Raw genomic sequence first — 17,440 nt, 5'->3', positions numbered from 1 at the left:
ATAAAGGAAAACCCTGGAATCAGTAGGTGTGTCCACATTTTTGACTGGTACTGTATATATGTATATACACACACATATAAACTTGTGTGAACCTGACAGTTCAGCCTTCCTCCTGTTCTCTGGTCTGAAAGGCCTCTCTGTCTGTGGCTTTGTGGTTTGGAGTGTTTTTATGGCTTGGTCTCAGATCCTCACTCTTAGGCTGAATTACAGTTAAGCCTGTGGAATGGAATGAACTATTGTGTTCTGCTGTTTACTTGAGGCCAGGATCTGTGCACATAAATACACAGGCAAAGCAGTAAGAGGTAGGGAGGGAAGGGGGGGAAGGAGTGGGAGACGGGGGTGGGAGGTAGGGAAACAAAGCAACCAAACCTACAGGGGCTTCAGTCAAAAATAGAACCAGAAAAAAATCCAAATAATAGAACACAAGATGGAAAATGAGTTTGAGTCAGGGTTTTGAAATGCAAACTAAACAACAGCAACCTCATAACAGGGATTGCTTAAGGTATTACACAGGCAATAATGTTTGAGTCAAAGTTTTTGTTAATCTAGTCTTACTTAGTGATGTGACTGGTCTTGATATACAGTGTTTCAGTAGACTGAATCTTAAAACTGTAGAGAGGGATGGAATGAAAGGAAAAACTGTTTATCTGTAACCTTGTTTTACAGTTATTGGTGTGGAGCTTTGAGGTTTGTGTCAGGATTTAGATGTGTCTTAAAGCCCCTGTCCAAAAACCCAACTGCTTCCAACTGCTGTGAGGGTAGCGGTTTGATCATAAGTCATACACTGTGGCCTACTGTATTTCTTATCCAAAATAGTATGCGATATGAGAGGTAGTTTGTCTACATTTCCCCTCCATGGCATACAAAGGTATTGAATGGAGTGTAAATGGTTTTAAGTAGCACAAATATAGCAAAGCAAGAAGACCGAGCCATACTGTACACCACCTGTTTATCATTCCATCTATAGGTCGATGATTAAACTGTGATACATTTTAATTGTTTTTTTTTCATAGCATATTTGAATGGGTTTTGTATGATAACCGTGGATATTCTGTATTATACGGTAATAATCTATTGTATGTTTGGGTCGCTGTGGGGTTGGGGAGCAGATATCCCACAATTCCAATAGACAAACTATTTTGTCCAAACTTTAAGATGGGGGATATTTCTTGAGTATTTGGACTTTCTGTTACAGAGTGTGTAACTGCCTGGGTCTTTGGCTGTGTCCATTTATGAGTAGAATGGAGTTGCCACTAGACACTAATCTAAGGTGTGTTTTGTGGTTCATCCCTCATTAAGATTTGAGAAGGGGCAAGTGATCCTAGATCTGTGCCTAAGAGCACCTAATCTACCTGGACTGTCCACCTTCTGCCTTAATCTTCCTGTGTACCACTACTGCCCCCTGCTGTTGAATGTAGTCATGTACTGAATAGGTTTCTGTTCTGGACAAAGCCCTCTGCTTTGTCATTTAGGGTTTCATGGCATAGTGTTGATTGATAAGATATAATAAACCGTTTAGGTTATGTTCCATTGGCCTACTGGACCCCATAGGAAGGTCCAGTGTACTACCCTGCATGTATGTATGCCTATATCTCACTGTATACTTCTTTATCTCCATGTTATCCACTCAGTCTTATACTTGACGCCATTCAGAAGAACAAATGTATTTCTTTGTTCCAACTGAAGCCTCTACATTTATTTGCATCATTTGTCTTGATGCAATCTGCTGTGGCATGAATGTGATGAATACCCTTGTTAAATCAAAGCTTGTTTTCTACTTAATCAAAAGAGCCTTGAACACAGCACATATGAAGACTGGAATTTGGTTCGGTCTCATGTTTCCAGTACCTGATCCACACCTTATCCCCTTGTGGGCTTGATAGACAGGCTTCTGAGCTGATGATATCAAATCACAGCTGTCTCTCAACTGATATTGGCTTCATATGAATGCTTTTGCAGAACAGTGGTAGTGGCTTCAGTGATGGTGCAAAAATAATGATGGTAAACTATGGACCTTGATCCAAATGACATCCTGAAGTAGTGCACTATATAGGGAATAAGGTTTAATTTGAGATGTAAATGTAACATTTCAGGACAGTGCAACGTTACAGAAGATTCAGATATAGATGTATTGTGCAATAGACATCATTCTGTCATAGATAATGCCAACTCTATGCATTACATTTCTATCTGTAATACTCTGTTGCACTCCAATGAATAAACCCCAAGCGTATCAATACCAAGCCATGGCTGCCTGTCAATACTTATGAACAAAGGACCAGATACACTTTATTAACTGTAACCAGGATCATTACCAACAGTGAACACACACTGCACATTGTCTTGATAAAAAAAAATATGTTTAGACACCTAAAATATCTTAATTTATAGGAACAGTTTTTTCCTTTCAATGCAATACAGCCTCTGCAACAGGGAATGGAAGAGCCATACCTGGCATTAGTTAGTCAGAGCCTATTGTGGTCGTGTAATGGATACCACTGAAAAAAAACTCCACTTTGTAGATAATTGTTTTTCTTTGTATAGGAAAGTGAGGGGGAAAGCTTTTTGTATTTCTCTTTATTTTGTGTCCTCTGTAGTCCTCTTCATGTGACTCAATTATGTAATCATATTTGTCCAAACCTGTGCTGTGTTCAATTGTGTAAATAGCAGTTTGTTAATAAAAAATGTACTTTTTCTCCCCAACTTTGTGGTTTCCAATTGGTAGTTACAGTCTTGTCCCATCGCTGCAACTCCCGTACCAACTCGGGAGAGGCAAAGGTCGAGAGCCATGCGTCCTTCGAAACACGACCCTGCCATGCCACATTGCTTCTTGACACACTGCTCGCCCAACCCGGAAGCCAGCCGCACCAATGTGTCGCAGGAAACACCGTACAACCGGCGACAGTGTCAGCGTGTATGCACCCGGCCCGGAGTCGCTAGAGTGCGATGGGACAAGGACATCACGGCCAGCCAAACCCTCCCCTAACCCGGATGATGCTGGGCCAATTGTGCGCCACCTCATGGGTCTCCCGGTCACGGCCGGCTGCGACACATCCCAGGATCGAACCCAGGTCTGTAGTGACGCCTTAAGCACTGCGATGCTTAAGACCGCTGCGCCACTCGGGAGGCAAAATGATGGGTACTTTTAATAATCCGATTCTGGGTCATTTGTTTTAGGGATTAATCAATTTTGTACAAATACTAACTGTAATCTGATGTGCAGTTGGACTGATACATTTGCTCTCCCAGTTGATCTCTAAACACCAATAATGATATTGGAAATGTGTTTACTGTATTAAAATAAATTATATTCAACAACTTCTATTCCAGCCAAAAAGAAGCCATTTTGATTTTGGAGGTTATTTTGAGCAGGGCAAATCAACAGCGGAGCAGTGTTGAGGTTAGGAGAATGGATCTGTCAGGCATCTAAAATACAGGGAACATTTTCACACAATTCTCACAGCACCTATAGAAAGATGAGCCGCCCCGAGGGGTTGTAGAATCTTTCTTCATTTGTCAAAGGCAAACAAAAGCCTAAAAGTGAAACAAGGGTATTGTGTGTTGGTGTATTAGGTATACTTTAGGGCAATCTTGTCATACAAATATACACACATGCACACTCCGACTCACACAAGGGTCTTGTACGTGGCTCTCAGGACATGAATGCTCGGACGCTGCCTCTGATGGTGGCTCTGCAGATGGGGCAGTGACGCAGGCTGGCAGCACAGTCACTACACACCACCAGGTGACCACAGGGGATGAAGACGATGGATACCAGCTTGTCCATACACACCTTACATGTCCGCTCCTCCTGCAGCTGACGCAGGAGCTCCTCAGGGGTGGGGTCTCCCACTGCTGAAATACAAACATGAATTTACAAGTGTGTGTGTGTGTGTGTGTGTGTGTGTGTGTGTGTGTGTGTGTGTAATATGACCTCTGACCTTTTACTCTGATGGGTGTCTGTGTCCTGACCCCTCCTGCACTGGGCCCCTGTCTCTCCACCGGCTCTGATGGGGCAGAAAATACAAACAGTAAACAAGGGTGAGACACATGGTTACACACAGTAACATGATTTATTTACATCGTTAACAAGAGTCTCCATTTGTTGTTTCTCGGTGTCAATCCAATCAATTCAGATGCACGAGAATATCAAAGGGTTAAAATATGAATGTGGTCAACATCAGAGTTGAAAATACCAACATTGGTCTCAGCAGGCTATTTTTAGGACACCCCCTAGGGTAAAAGTGTAATTACAAAGGTTTAGGCTGTTTATTAAAGTTATGGCCTTTACCCCAGCTCTGTGGGTCCCTGGACTCTTCCCAGCCCATAACCATCTGCTGGTCCCTACCTCAAGACAAGTACTTCATCCACTACCAGGGTATATATTAGCAGCACCTGCCTGGGTATGGCTCACAGGGGTTAGTAAGGGTTAATCCCTAGACATTTGCCCTATCTAAAAGAACCCATTTCCACCCATATGGAAAAAATACATGAATTTCACATGTGATCACGTGAAGTGTTTCAAGAACATGATTTAATGTAATCACAGGTGATCTTATGTGAAGTTGATGTGATAACGTGACAACATGTAAAACAACATGTGATAACATGAAACTACACATGTGAACACGTGATCACATGCGAAGTGTTCCAAAAACAAGTTTCCACGTGAAAGTGACTGCAGTTTTTCTGTAATTGCCTTACAATGTGCTTTGAGCATCAGGAAGCTCTATGTAAATCCAATCCATCATTCTTAATATAATCATTATCATGGTCACCATCCTCACCCTGGACTCTGCTCTGCAGCCCCCTGGTCCTGTCCTCCTCCTCAGCAGCCAGTACGTCAGTGACCAGGTCAGACACGGAGGTGTAGTGCTGGCCGGTCAGCAGGTACTTGGTCTGGACCAGACTCTCCACCAGGCCAGCCTCAAACCCCATCTGGAGCACGGTCTGGACCACAGGAGACAGCATGACTGAGGGTGTGCCCAGACCACCCACCACGTCTGACAGAGAGGAGGAGATGCCGGGAGAGGGATCAAAAGAAAGAGGGAAGAGAGGAATAGAGGGTGGGGGAGAGAAAAAAGAAGACAGGTGTTAGGTGGGAAGTGGGGGAAAAGATAGAGTAATATATAGAGAGAGTTTCACTGAAAAGAAATAGCGCTGAAAAAAAAATGATTTCTAACCGAGGCAATCTCTCTCCATGAGAAAACCTAAAGAGATATGTGTGTTCAAGCAAAAGCAATTACCTTTTCCCACTCCTGTAAAAAAAGATGGATAGCAGTGCAGATTCAGCAACAGGATGTGATGACAAGTGTGAGCATTCTATCATTTGATAAACAGCCCAGTAGAGAGAGCAGTACCCCAGGGTGTGTGACTCGATAGAGTAGGCGACCCAGGGCCCCACATCACCTCTCTGACACACATTTATCCACAAGAAGAAATTCACTTTTTAATTATGCTCTAATAGCTAAATTGAAAAGCACCACTGAGGGATCCATCTGTTCTTCTGCCTGTTCTCTAAAACAGCTGAAACAAGCCGTATTTGTGATTATCCAGCTACATTCACATGATTAAGGTCCCACTTATGAAATACTACATCCTCTTAGTCTGCAGCCAAGGGGAAGCAGCGTATTCGTTTCCAAGGTAATCCATATTTATTGTGTTTGTTCAGCACAGGTTAACACATGGGGCGGATTACCCTGTAATTTCATTTGGGGATGGTCAAGAGAATGAAGTGGATGTAATGTAAGTTTCAATGTTTAATTTGTATTCTGGGACTCACCATTTTCTGAAGTAATTTCTTGGGACACCGGTGTCTGTGATCCACCCTGGAAAACAAATCCACCCTCAGGATTTATTCTGTAAGTGCCCTAACACACTGCTGCGACCACAACGGTTATGATGGCACATTATGAATATGCAAATGATTTTTGATTTTGGTATATCAATGTATGAGAGTGAAGGACAACACTGAGGGATAAAGGTAGTTACCACAGTCTCTCTGTGGAAGTGGGTAGCCTGGATATTGCTGACATAGTCACGTCCTCTTGTCTGGATCAGGAAGTCACATCTGAGGAAAGAAAGAAGTAGCCTATTGACCCAGCCGCACCGTGGACACAGGGTGAAAGGCATTACAGAATGCCTTTTTACAGGTTGTGTGTGTTGGTGCTGTTGTGTGTTACCGTGGGAACCACTTGGCGTGCTCCTGCCAGGGGTCATCTCCAGGTTCCCAGTTCCTCAGCCCTCCGTCACAGTAAAAGCATTTCACGTTGTCACCGTGGCCTGGGAGTGTGAGGGGCACAGACCAAGTATTATCACAGCACTTTACGTATCATTATCACTGACACAAAGAGTTTACCTGAATATTAGACATACAGTAAAAGAACACATTTTCTCTCTCTCTTCCTCTCTCCCTCCCTCTCCCTCTCTCTCTCGCTTTCACACACACACAAACAAACAAATAAACAAACACATGGACATATACATACAAATACACTCACACCCACACAAACATACACACATATGCATACAAGACACACAGACAGAAAACAGTATGTGTTTGCTGTCCATGTGTACACAAACACAATGAGACAAATGTTCACAATGATACACACCCAAAACATACCTGCTGTGAGGATGTGGATTGTATTATTGTATTTCCAAAACTGAATTCCAAACAAAGGAAAAGTAGTTTCTCTAATTCTCTCTCATAGTCGCTTTAATTTCAAAAGCTTTAAATACCACAACAGTCTAAGCATTACAGCGATGGTATTTTCTCCTTTACGCAGTCCGAGTCCTGTCCAGCTTTTTCTGTCCACAAATACATGACTCAGCGTCACTATTGTCACATGAACTCACACACAAAGACTGGAAACTCGTAGTGACCACTGTTCCACTACCCTGCTATTTCTGAATATAAAATAGCAAATGCGTAATTGCCACGGTGTGCTTAACTATATCCAAAAGCAAAGCTTCAACAAACATTAATGGGACTTTATAGGTAACCAAAAGAAAGAAGTACGTTTTTAAACGTACCCAACAGAATTGAGAAAAGTTCAGAAATTCAGAAACAATTCACAACACACACTGTCACCATCAACAATGACTATTGCGTACCTGTGTAGAAGAATCCTGCCCTCGCCAGAATATCGGGCTGGACCGCAGCACCCGTGGGCCAGTTGTGGAAGGTGGTGAGCCGGGATTCCTCTAACTCCATCTCAGGGTAGACAGCCTGCCCGGCCGTTCCCTGGTCGTCCACGGTCATCCTCTGGAGCTGGCTCAACAGCTGGCCGTCTACTGAGTCAGAAGGGGACCCGGAAACGACAAACAGCGGGATATTCCCAACAGCTCTACCCTGCACAAAACTACAGGTGGGGAAGTGCCTCTTGTGTTCGACGATCGGACTGTCCCCATGGACCCAGTACCTCAGGATCCCTCCGCAACAGAAGCACTGGACCTTATCCTCGGGCCCCAGAAAATAGAATCCCGCTCTGGCCAGGTTCCCCGCGGTGACTGGTGTGTCCCTCAGCCAGTTTTCAAAAGTTCGAAGCCGCTCCTCTTCGCCTCGCATCTGGGGCTTCTCCAGAATATACAGCATCTCGCTCCTGTAACCCGTCATCCTGGAACTTGTGGTGTCTTCTTTTTCCTTCGGTCCTGTGCCAGTCATCCCCTTTCTGTTCCATAGTGGACTGTGCGTGTGGAAGCGCGGAGCGCACAGTGCTGGACATATATTCCCTGCAGCTGTATGAAGGGATTGCGCAGTAAGGCACATCGGGCAGCGTTCCAGAACTCACTCAACAGATGCCAGAAAGCAGTCCGTCCCATGTGGTCAAACCTCGCAGCTGCAATCTGTACTCATGGGTAGACATGATGTAGTAAATGTAAATCTGAAACACTCCAATTAGTATGATATGTTACGTTTCGTATGGTATGTGTTAATTTATAGATGTCCATCATACATTTCGTATGATATGTTACGTTTTGTATGGTATGTATTCATTTATAGATGTCCATCATACATTTCGTATGATATGTTACGTTTTGTATGGTATGTATTAATTTATAGATGTCCATCATCCATTTCGTATGATATGTTACGTTTCGTATGGTATGTATTCATTTATAGATGTCCATCAAACATTTCGTATGATATGTTACGAATTACAATTCCTATGAAATGTTACACATTGCAATTTGTACAATATGTTACAAATTGCAATTCGTACCGTATGTTACGAATTTGCAAGATGTATTATATGTTACGAATTCCAATTTGTTGTGGCTAACGTTAGCTAGGTGGCTAGGTGGCTAACAGAGATAAGAACAAGGGGAGGTGGGTGTGGTGAAGATATTGGCATGTCTCTTTCCAGAATGCGCTTAACTCTCCTTAATGTGCTCAGCTGTCTCATGCCAATTCAGTGTTTTATTGTACTAATTGTTTGCCCATTGATTCTTTATTTTGATCAACTCCCCATTACATTTGTCACCAGTAGTACATTTTCCGTTAATCCCATCATTTGGTTACATACATTTCTGTTCATGCATGGATTAATTAGGCCTACAGTCATTTATGTTCTCATTCTCTGAGTGGAAGGTTGGTTGCAGAGTTCACAACCTGCTATACTTGTGAGAAACAAGTTTTGGTGTATTTCCTACCATAATTTGTTTATTTTGTCATTGTATTTTGTTTGGAGCACTCCATGTGAGCAATAAACGTGTCTGGTTTCTCTGTCCTCCTAATGTTGACGGGGCGCACACGCGCATGAGCACGCATGCAAGTAGACTAACTGACCTGCTGCACGTATCACCACCACTAATAAACTTTAAAGTTTCATTTTTCTTCAACTCACACAATAAGTCAACAAAATCTTTTTTTTTGTATTCCTTGTGAATGATAATAGTTCCTCACAGTAGTTCCTCTTTCCAACACTCCTCGATAATCAGCAGGCCTCGGTGTGAAAGAGCAAAATCTCATGCTCTGAGGATTCCATATATCCAGTGGAAACCTGAACACGCTTCCCTTTGCGCAAAAACAGCTGTGTCTGTCCCGAGCTGGTGTGGGAAACTCTGAGGGCACAGAATAGGATGCAACAGCTTCAGACCTGACCTTCATATACAGTATACAGACCCAGTTGATTGACTTGATACAATGTTGCACTTCACTTGCGATAGAAAGAGGGAGGCAGGCTGGGTAAAGAGATGAATGTGACTGAAAGAACCTGCATTTTCATCAGGATATTTTCTGTTTTAATTTGTCAACTTCATGTATTTTTACTTAGTTGACAACGGAAGTTATAGGCCTACTGCTACATTGGCCTAAGATTTGTCTTAGTTCCATGGGCTCATTTCTTTAGCCAACAATGGCTTACGGTGAATCAATGTGGTGGTCCATATGGCAGAGGCTGGTGCTCTCGCATCAGTGGAATTTTTACTTCTAGATTTTTATCATTTTAATTCTGATTTGTATCATTAACCACATGAAAATGATTTTGAGAAACAAAAACGTGATTATTGAAATTAAACTGTTCCATGGAAATGTGCATATGAAAATCATAACTATCACGCAGATCGGTAGAAATGGTAGGATAAATTGTAAACTTCCCCAAACTTGAAACTCACAAACTTGAAACTCACTCCCTGCCTAGGAATAGACCGTTGTGAACAGAGCGCACAAATAGACAGCTATGCGATCCATCATGGAGAAAAGCGCTCACCTTGATTCAGCACCAGCCACACCCAGAACTGTGTTGCTTGCTAGACTTATTTTTTGGGGGGATGCCTGTTTTGCATGTTATTCTGGCATTGATACGTGTCACATATCAGCTTGCAAACATTGTTTTAAAAAAATGTAGTTTATAAAGCCACATACAAACTTAGTCTCTTTTTTGCTTTCTTGCATAAGGCAGCTCCAAAATGTAGGTGTTTCAGCCTAGCTCAGTGCTTTCTGTGGTGGTGGGGTAGCCAATGGAAAATAAGGAGCATAGGGGTAATGTTCTCTAGTTGCGCTGTGATTGGCTCAGTGTTCTGTCACTCATGGGCACACTACGTCACCACCAAAGCTAAGGGTCGAAAATTCAAGCCCCTTGGGTGCTGCCATAGAGTTACATTAGAAGTGCCCATCCAAGAAGGCTCAAGGTCATTGGCCACAGATAAAATTATGTCAAATCAAATTATAACTACAGCAGCTTTGATTGGACTGATCTTAGCTAGCATGCTAGCAGTCATCATATTAAATCAAGTCGACAATGTACTGGCAAGTCCTTTTTAATCCTTGTCATATGAAGATAATTAATGAAGAGAAATTATCGATAAAACGTATTGGTGCTCATCAGCCATTGGATATAAACATTACACAACAAGTTGGAAATCGCAAATTCAACAATGAGTGGTTTGGAAGGAATCCGTGGCTAACTGTAAAGCAATCACTAGCCTGCTATTCAGTGGAGTGGGTGTGTGGTCCCAAGTCTGGGTTTTAGGGTCTCTTTTCCAAGCTTAAAAGGATAAACATTCAACATTGAATTCAACACTGAAGAAAAAGACAGAAGAATACAGCAAACAACAATGCAAAAAATATATATACAAAAACTACGAAACAATAAATAAAAAACAGAGGACATCAAGGACAACTAAAATCATAACAGCAATGCCAACTGTATATGTTTGTGTGCATGTCTGGCACTATTACATGTATGTGTGTGTTCTTGTATGCGTTTATTTGAATGAGAGTGTGTGTCAATTGGAGGTGTACCTGTGGATGTATTTCAAGGCCTACCTTCAAACTCAGTGCCTCTTTGCTTGACATCATTGGAAAATCAAAAGAAATCAGCCAAGACCTCAGAAAAAAATTGTAGACCTCCACAAGTCTGGTTCATCCTTGGAAGCAATATCCAAACGCCTGAAGGTACCACGTTAATTTCTACAAACAATACTAAGTATAAACACCATGGGACCACGCAGCCGTCATACCGCTCAGGAAGGAGACGCATTCTGTCTCCTAGAGATGAACGTACTTTGGTGCGAAAAGTGCAGGTCAATCCCAGAACAAGAGCAAAGGACCTTGTGAAGATGCTGGAGGAAACAGGTACAAAAGTATCTATATCCACAGTAAAACGAGTCCTATATCAACATAACCTGAAAGGCCGCTCAGCAAGGAAGAAGCCACTGCTCCAAAACCGCCATAAAAAAAACAGACTACGGTTTGCAACTGCACGTGGGGACAAAGATCGTACTTTTTGGGGAAATGTCCTCTGGTCTGATGAAACAAAAATAGAACTGTTTGGCCATAATGACCATCACCAGCACTGGGGTGGCAGCATCATGTTGTGGGGGTGCTTTGCTGCAGGAGGGACTAGTGCACTTCACAAGATAGATGGCATCATAAGGTAGGAAAATTATGTGGATATATTGAAGCAACATCTCAAGACATCAGTCAGGAAGCAAAACCTTGGTCGCAAATGGGTCTTCCAAATGGATAATGACCCGAAGCATACTTCCAAAGTTGTGGCAAAATGGCTTAAGGACAACAAAGTCAAGGTATTGGAGTGGCCATCATAAAGCCCTGACCTCAATCCTATGGGAAATTTGTGGGCAGAACAGAAAAAGCTTGTGCAAGCAAGGTGGCCTACAAACCTGAGTCAGTTACACCAGTTTTGTCAGGAGGAATGGGCCAAAATTCACCCAACTTATTGTGGGAAGCTTGTGGAAGGCTACCCGAAACGTTTGACCCAAGTCAAACAATTTAAAGGCAAGGCTACCAAATACTAATTGAGTGTATGTAACCTTCTGACCCACTGGGAATGTGATGAAAGAAATAAAAGCTGAAATAAATCATTATCTCTTCTATTATTCTGACATTTCACATTCTTAAAATAAAGTGGTGATCCTAACTGACCTAAGACAAGGAATTGTTACTAGGATTAAATGTCAGGAATTGTGAAAAACTGAGTTTAAATGTATTTGGCTAAAGTGTATGTTAACTTCCGACTTCAGCTGCATAAAACATTCTAAACAAGCCCGGCTCTCGTGATCTTCCCAGCTTTCACTTTACCCAGTATTTTCTCCACCAGTTTGGATAACTCAAATGGTTTCTTCCAGATTGGTACTCTGCCCAGCTGCTCCTCATTAACAAGCCATACTCCTACTAGATACGAAGGGTCATTCTCATCACTGTACACTACTTTGCTCCATTTTCCATTCTTTTGGACAATTCTCCAATTCCAATTCTCCAATTCCAATTTTCCAATTCCAATTGATTCTACTGCTGTTGGATTCAGAATCCACTTCATCGTCCACTTCCGCCATATTTGTTTCCCAGTTCAAAGTAAATGGCACAGATCCATATATGGCTATGGCTATGCATATACGTAGGCCTACTGCAGCTCTGATTGGTTATGGTGCACCGGTCTGTGTAGAGTACGGGTCTGAGTCGTGCCTGTCAATGCAATAGAATCTTACTCCAATGTGTTCTGCCATCTTGCATAGTTCGTTTTGTTTTGGTATATCACATTGAAAGTGGCTAATATTGCATTGATTTGATCATATTTCCCACAGTAGAGTGAAACATTGATAGTGTTAACTAAACAGGAAAACTGTAGAAAATTGAGTGAAGTGCAATCTCGCGCATCTTTGCGGCAGTCCGAGGGGGGCTGCACATCCGCTCATGCAGGCAAATTAGAAGGAACATGGCCAGTGTCTGAATGTGACTCCTGTAGCTGTCTTGGTGTCTATCACAATAACAGCAACATTTAACAATTTATTTATATTATTGCCCCTCATTGTCATGTATCGCACATGTTTTGCAGAGGGCTACATATTCATACACTTTCCATAACTTGTCACTGGGTGTACAGTACATTTTTGCGTACTGGCTGTGGATGGAAGATGGCGGAAACTGAGGTTTTGATTGAAACTGCTAGTGAGTCGAGTAAAACTAAGAGTACAGAAAGTGAGAATGAGACGCTTACAGTGGTGAAGAAAAAGGGAAACGAGAAGTAAAGCTATGTTGGAAAATAGGAAACCACTAGACTTGTTTTTGGTTGGAGTCAGGGTTTTGGGTGAATGCTACTTGGGAAATCCGTTTAACGTCTCCAGGAAAATCTGGAATGTGTTGGAAGAAAGTGTGGAGTCGGTGAGACTCACAGGAAGTGTGTTTGTCTGCAGAGCAGAAGAGGCGTGTGTTAAGACTCAAAAAGACATCAGAGTGGAATGTTTTCTACATAGATTTTCGTAGCAGGGCGCCTATCAAAGGGGTTATTTCTGGGGTGGCGCAAGAAATAAAGGCAGAGGATATAACTGAAGACATCGATGGAGTGGTTGGTGCATGTCGAATGACCTGTATGGTGGACGGAGGAAAGAAGTTCACTTCATCCATGCTACTGTTCTTTGATGAAGAGAGCACTGTGAGGGCTCGGAGGGGAATGCTGCCATCTTATCGGCTCTTAACCAACCATGCTAATTTGTTTGTTTTTTTGCATGGTTTGTAACTTCTTTTGTACATAATGTTGCTGCTACCGTTTCGTATGACTGAAACGAGATTCTGGACATCAGAACTGAGATTGCTCACCTCAAACTGGACCAAGAGTTCTTCTTCAATGAGTCGGACGGGATGGATATAATACAGACACCCGACCAGGCCCAGATCCCTGTTAATCGCTGGAGAAGGAAACAGAGACTTCGCGGAAAGAGATCAGGGTGCCTTGTGAGCATCAGGTGACGAGTGGCTAATCTGCCCTTGCCTTCCATCCTGCTAGCTAACGTTCAATCCCTGGAAAATAAATGTGACATTAAAAACTGTAATATATTATGTTTCACCGAGTCGTGGCTGAATGACGACATTAAGAACATACAGCTGGCGGGTTATACACTCTTATCGGCAGGACAGAACAGCAGCCTCTGGTAAGACACAGGGTGGGGGCCTATGCATTTATGTAAACAACAGCTGGTGCACGATATCTAAGGAAGTCTCAAGGTTTTGCTCGTGATAAGCTGTAGACCACACTATCTACCTAGAGAGATTTCATCTGCATTTTTCATAGCTGTCTACATACCACCACAGACCGATGCTGGCACTATAACTGCACTTAATTAGCTGTATAGGGCGCTCCTAGTGGCCGGGGACTTTAATGCAGGGAAACTTAAATCAGTTTTACGTAATTTCTATCAACATGTTAAATGTGCAACCAGAGGGAAAAAGATTCTAGACCACCTTTACTCTACACACAGAGACACGTACAAAGCTCTCCCTCATCCTCCATTTGGCAAATCTGACCATAATTCTATCCTCCTGATTCCAGCATACAAGAAAAAAAATCATTAGGGCTAGGCCCCTTTCTTCTCAATTTCTGCCTAAAAGACATGTCCAAAGTAAACTGCCTGTTGCTCAAGCCCTGAAGCCAGGATATGCATATAATTGGCACCATTGGAAAGAAAATACTTTGAAGTTTATAGAAATGTTAAAATAATGTAGGAGAGTATAACACAATACATATGTTAGGAGAATATCCAAAGAAAAACCTTAGGATTTTTCTTTTTTTTTGAGAGACCATGCTCTTACAATGGCAAGTATAATGGCATACTGGAAATTAGCTCCCAGGATGCAATTCCTATGGCTTCGACAGGGTGTCAGCAGTCTATGTTCAAGGTTTCAGGCTTGTAACTTCCAAAATGAGTACAGGGACACAGGGACACAGTCTTGGAAATTTGTGTTTGAGCGCGCCATGAAGACAGGACGCACCTGCTAAAATCGGTTTCCTATTGAACATACTTCTTTCCGTAAGAAATATTATAGTTTGATTACATTTTAGGGTATCTGAGGATTAATAGGAACGTATTTTGACTTGTTGAAACAAAGTTTAGGGGTAGATTTTTGGATTCCTTTCTCTGCATATTGAACGAGTGGATTACACTAATCGATGGCGCCAACTAAACAGACTTTTTGGGATATAAAGAAGGATTTTATCTAACAAAACGACACTACATGTTATAGCTGGGACCCTTTGATTGACAAATCAGAGGAAGATTTTCAAAAAGTAAGTGAATATTTAATTACTATTTGTGAATTTATGAAACCTGTGCCGGTGGAAAAATATTTTGATGTGGGGCGCCATCCTCAAACAATCGCATGGCATGCTTTCGCTGTAATAGCTACTGTAAATCAGACAGTACAGTTAGATTAACAAGAATTTAAGAATTTAAGACACTTATATGTACCTAAATGTTTAATATCCATAATTTTTGTGATTATTTATTTTAATTGCGTGCCCTCCAGTTTCACCTGATGTTGTCCCGCTAGCGGGATGCCTAGCCCTATTAAGCAGGAAGCACCAGTGACTCGGTCTATAAAAAAGTGGTGAGATGAAGCAGATGCTAAACTACAGGACTGTTATGCTAGCACAGACTGGAATATGTTCCGAGATTCTTCCGATGGCATTGAGTACATCAAATCAGTCACTGGCTTTATCAGTGCATCGAAGACGTCGTCCCCACAGTGACTGTACGTACATACCCCAACCAGAAGCCACATGCAACATTCGCACTGAGCTATAGGGTAGAGCTGACGCTTTCAAGGAGCAGGACTCTAACCTGGAAGCTTATAACAAATCCCGTTATGCCCTCCAACAAACCATTAAACAGACAAAGCATCAATACAGGACTAAGATCGAACCCTAGACCCACTCCAATTTGCATACCGCAACAACAGATCCACAGATGATGCAATCTCTATTGCACTCCACACTGCCCTTTCACACCTGGACAAAAGGAACACCTACGTGAGAATGCTATTCATTGACTACATCTCAGCGTTCAACACCATAGCTCCCTCAAAGCTCATCAGTAAGCTAAGGACCCTGGGACTAAACACCTCCCTCGGCAACTGGATCTTGGACTTCCTGACGGGTCGCCCCAGGTGGTAAGAGGAGGTAACAACACATCCGCCACGCTGATCCTCAACACGGGAGCCCCTCAGGGGTGCGTGCACAGTCCCCTCCTGTACTCCCTGTTCACTCATGACTGCATGGCCAGGCACGACTCCAACACCATCATTTAGTTTGCTGATGACACAACAGTGGTAGGCCTGATCACCGACAATGATGAGACAGCCTATACAGAGGAGGTCAGAGACCTGACCGTGTGGTGCAAGGACAACAACCTCTCCCTCAACGTGAACAAGACAAAGGAGATGATTGTAGACTACAGGAAAAGGAGGACCGAGCATGCCCCCATTCTTATCGACGGGGCTTTAGTGGAGCATGTTGAGAGATTCAAGTTCCTTGGTGTCCACATCACCAACAAACTAACATGGTCCAAGCACAGCAAGACAGTCGTGAAGAGGTCACGACAAAACCTATTCCGCCTCAGGAGACTGAAAAGATTTGGTCCTCAGATCCTCAAAAGGTTTTACAGCTGCACCATCGAGAGCATCCTGACGGGTCGCAACACTGCCTGGTATTGCAACTGCTCAGCCTCAGACCACAAGGCACTACAGAGGGTAGTGCGTACGGCCCAGTACATCACTGGGGCCAAGCTTCTTGCCATCCAGGACCTCTATACCAGGCGGTGTCAGAGGAAGGCCCTAAAAATTGTCAAAGACTCCAGCCACCCTAGTCATAGACTGTTCTCTCTGCTACCGCATGGCAAGCGGAACCGGAGCGCCAAGTCTAGGTCCAAGAGGCTCATAAACAGCTTCTAACGCCAAGCCATAAGACTCCTGAACAGCTAATCAAATGGCTACCCAGACTATTTGCATAGCCCCCCGCCCTCCCCTCTGGAACGCTGCTGCTACTCTCTGTTATTATCTATGCGTAGTCACTTTAATACCTCTAACTACATGTACATATTACCTCAATTACCTCGACACCGGTGCCACCGCACACTGACTCTGTACCGGTAGCACCTGTATATATCCCCGCTATTGTTATTTACTGCTGCTCTTTAATCATTTGTTATTCTTATCGCTTACTTTTTGGCGGGTCTTTTCTTTAAACTGCATTGTTGGTGAAGGGCTTGTAAGTAAGCATTTCACTGTGAGGTCTACACCTGTTGTATTCTGCGCATGTGACAAATAAAATGTAATTTCTCATATAAAGTTAGGATTCATGAGATACCCTGTAAGAGCTTTTGTGCACAAGCCCCTTCAGTGTCATGAATGTAAAAGATTTGGTCATGTGTCAAGTGTGTGCAGAAGGGAAGAATATCGTATGCCACGTGAAGGGAAATGCTGCAACTGTGGAGGTGAACATGCGCCTGAATTCTTGGAGTGCGCTGTTGAAGGGCGAAGGAGAATGAGTTGGCAAGGGTAAGGAGTGTCCAGCGTGTCCCCTATCTGGAGGCGGTTAGGAAGTTGTAGTGAACGAGTGTCGGGGAAGCATCAATGGTAGTAGAGCCACCACGACCAGTGAAGGTTTCTCCTCATCCGAGCGATAGTGAAATTATACATGTTAAA

The 17,440-nt window shown here is 42.9% G+C and overlaps 1 protein-coding gene across 2 annotated transcripts; it reads right to left on the bottom strand.

Annotated features, from left to right (window-relative positions):
- Positions 1 to 780: 780 nt before the first annotated feature.
- Positions 781 to 7,748, bottom strand: LOC106600607 (baculoviral IAP repeat-containing protein 7). 2 transcript variants are annotated; one of them, XM_014192100.2, is made up of 9 exons: positions 7,117 to 7,748; positions 6,183 to 6,282; positions 5,992 to 6,070; positions 5,783 to 5,828; positions 5,247 to 5,258; positions 4,788 to 5,003; positions 3,942 to 4,007; positions 3,631 to 3,855; positions 781 to 3,534 (listed from the first exon to the last, which is right to left on the bottom strand). In XM_014192100.2, exons 1-8 carry the CDS (start codon positions 7,664 to 7,666, stop codon positions 3,653 to 3,655), a joined length of 1,272 nt encoding a protein of 423 aa, XP_014047575.1. In that variant the 5' UTR covers positions 7,667 to 7,748; the 3' UTR covers positions 781 to 3,534; positions 3,631 to 3,652. The 2 variants fall into 2 exon arrangements, with proteins under 2 accessions (XP_014047575.1, XP_014047576.1); XM_014192101.2 differs by lacking the exon at positions 5,247 to 5,258 and having other exon boundaries at positions 7,117 to 7,747.
- Between the last annotated feature and the right edge of the window lie 9,692 nt (positions 7,749 to 17,440).

The sequence above is a fragment of the Salmo salar genome, chromosome ssa03, assembly GCF_905237065.1.
Source record: "Salmo salar chromosome ssa03, Ssal_v3.1, whole genome shotgun sequence".
Taxonomy (NCBI): Eukaryota; Metazoa; Chordata; class Actinopteri; order Salmoniformes; family Salmonidae; genus Salmo; species Salmo salar.
This window is presented reverse-complemented; position numbering and strand designations above follow the sequence as displayed.

Excerpts from the sequence above, each read along its gene's own strand:
- LOC106600607 (XM_014192100.2), bottom strand. The coding sequence starts at position 7,666 with ATGACTGGCACAGGACCGAAGGAAAAAGAAGACACCACAAGTTCCAGG. Across the intron at positions 4,008-4,787 it reads GCTGCAGAGCAGAGTCCAGG|AGCCGGTGGAGAGACAGGGG; the intron begins GTGAGGATGGTG and ends CTGCCCCATCAG. Across the intron at positions 3,856-3,941 it reads GACACCCATCAGAGTAAAAG|CAGTGGGAGACCCCACCCCT; the intron begins GTCAGAGGTCAT and ends TTTGTATTTCAG.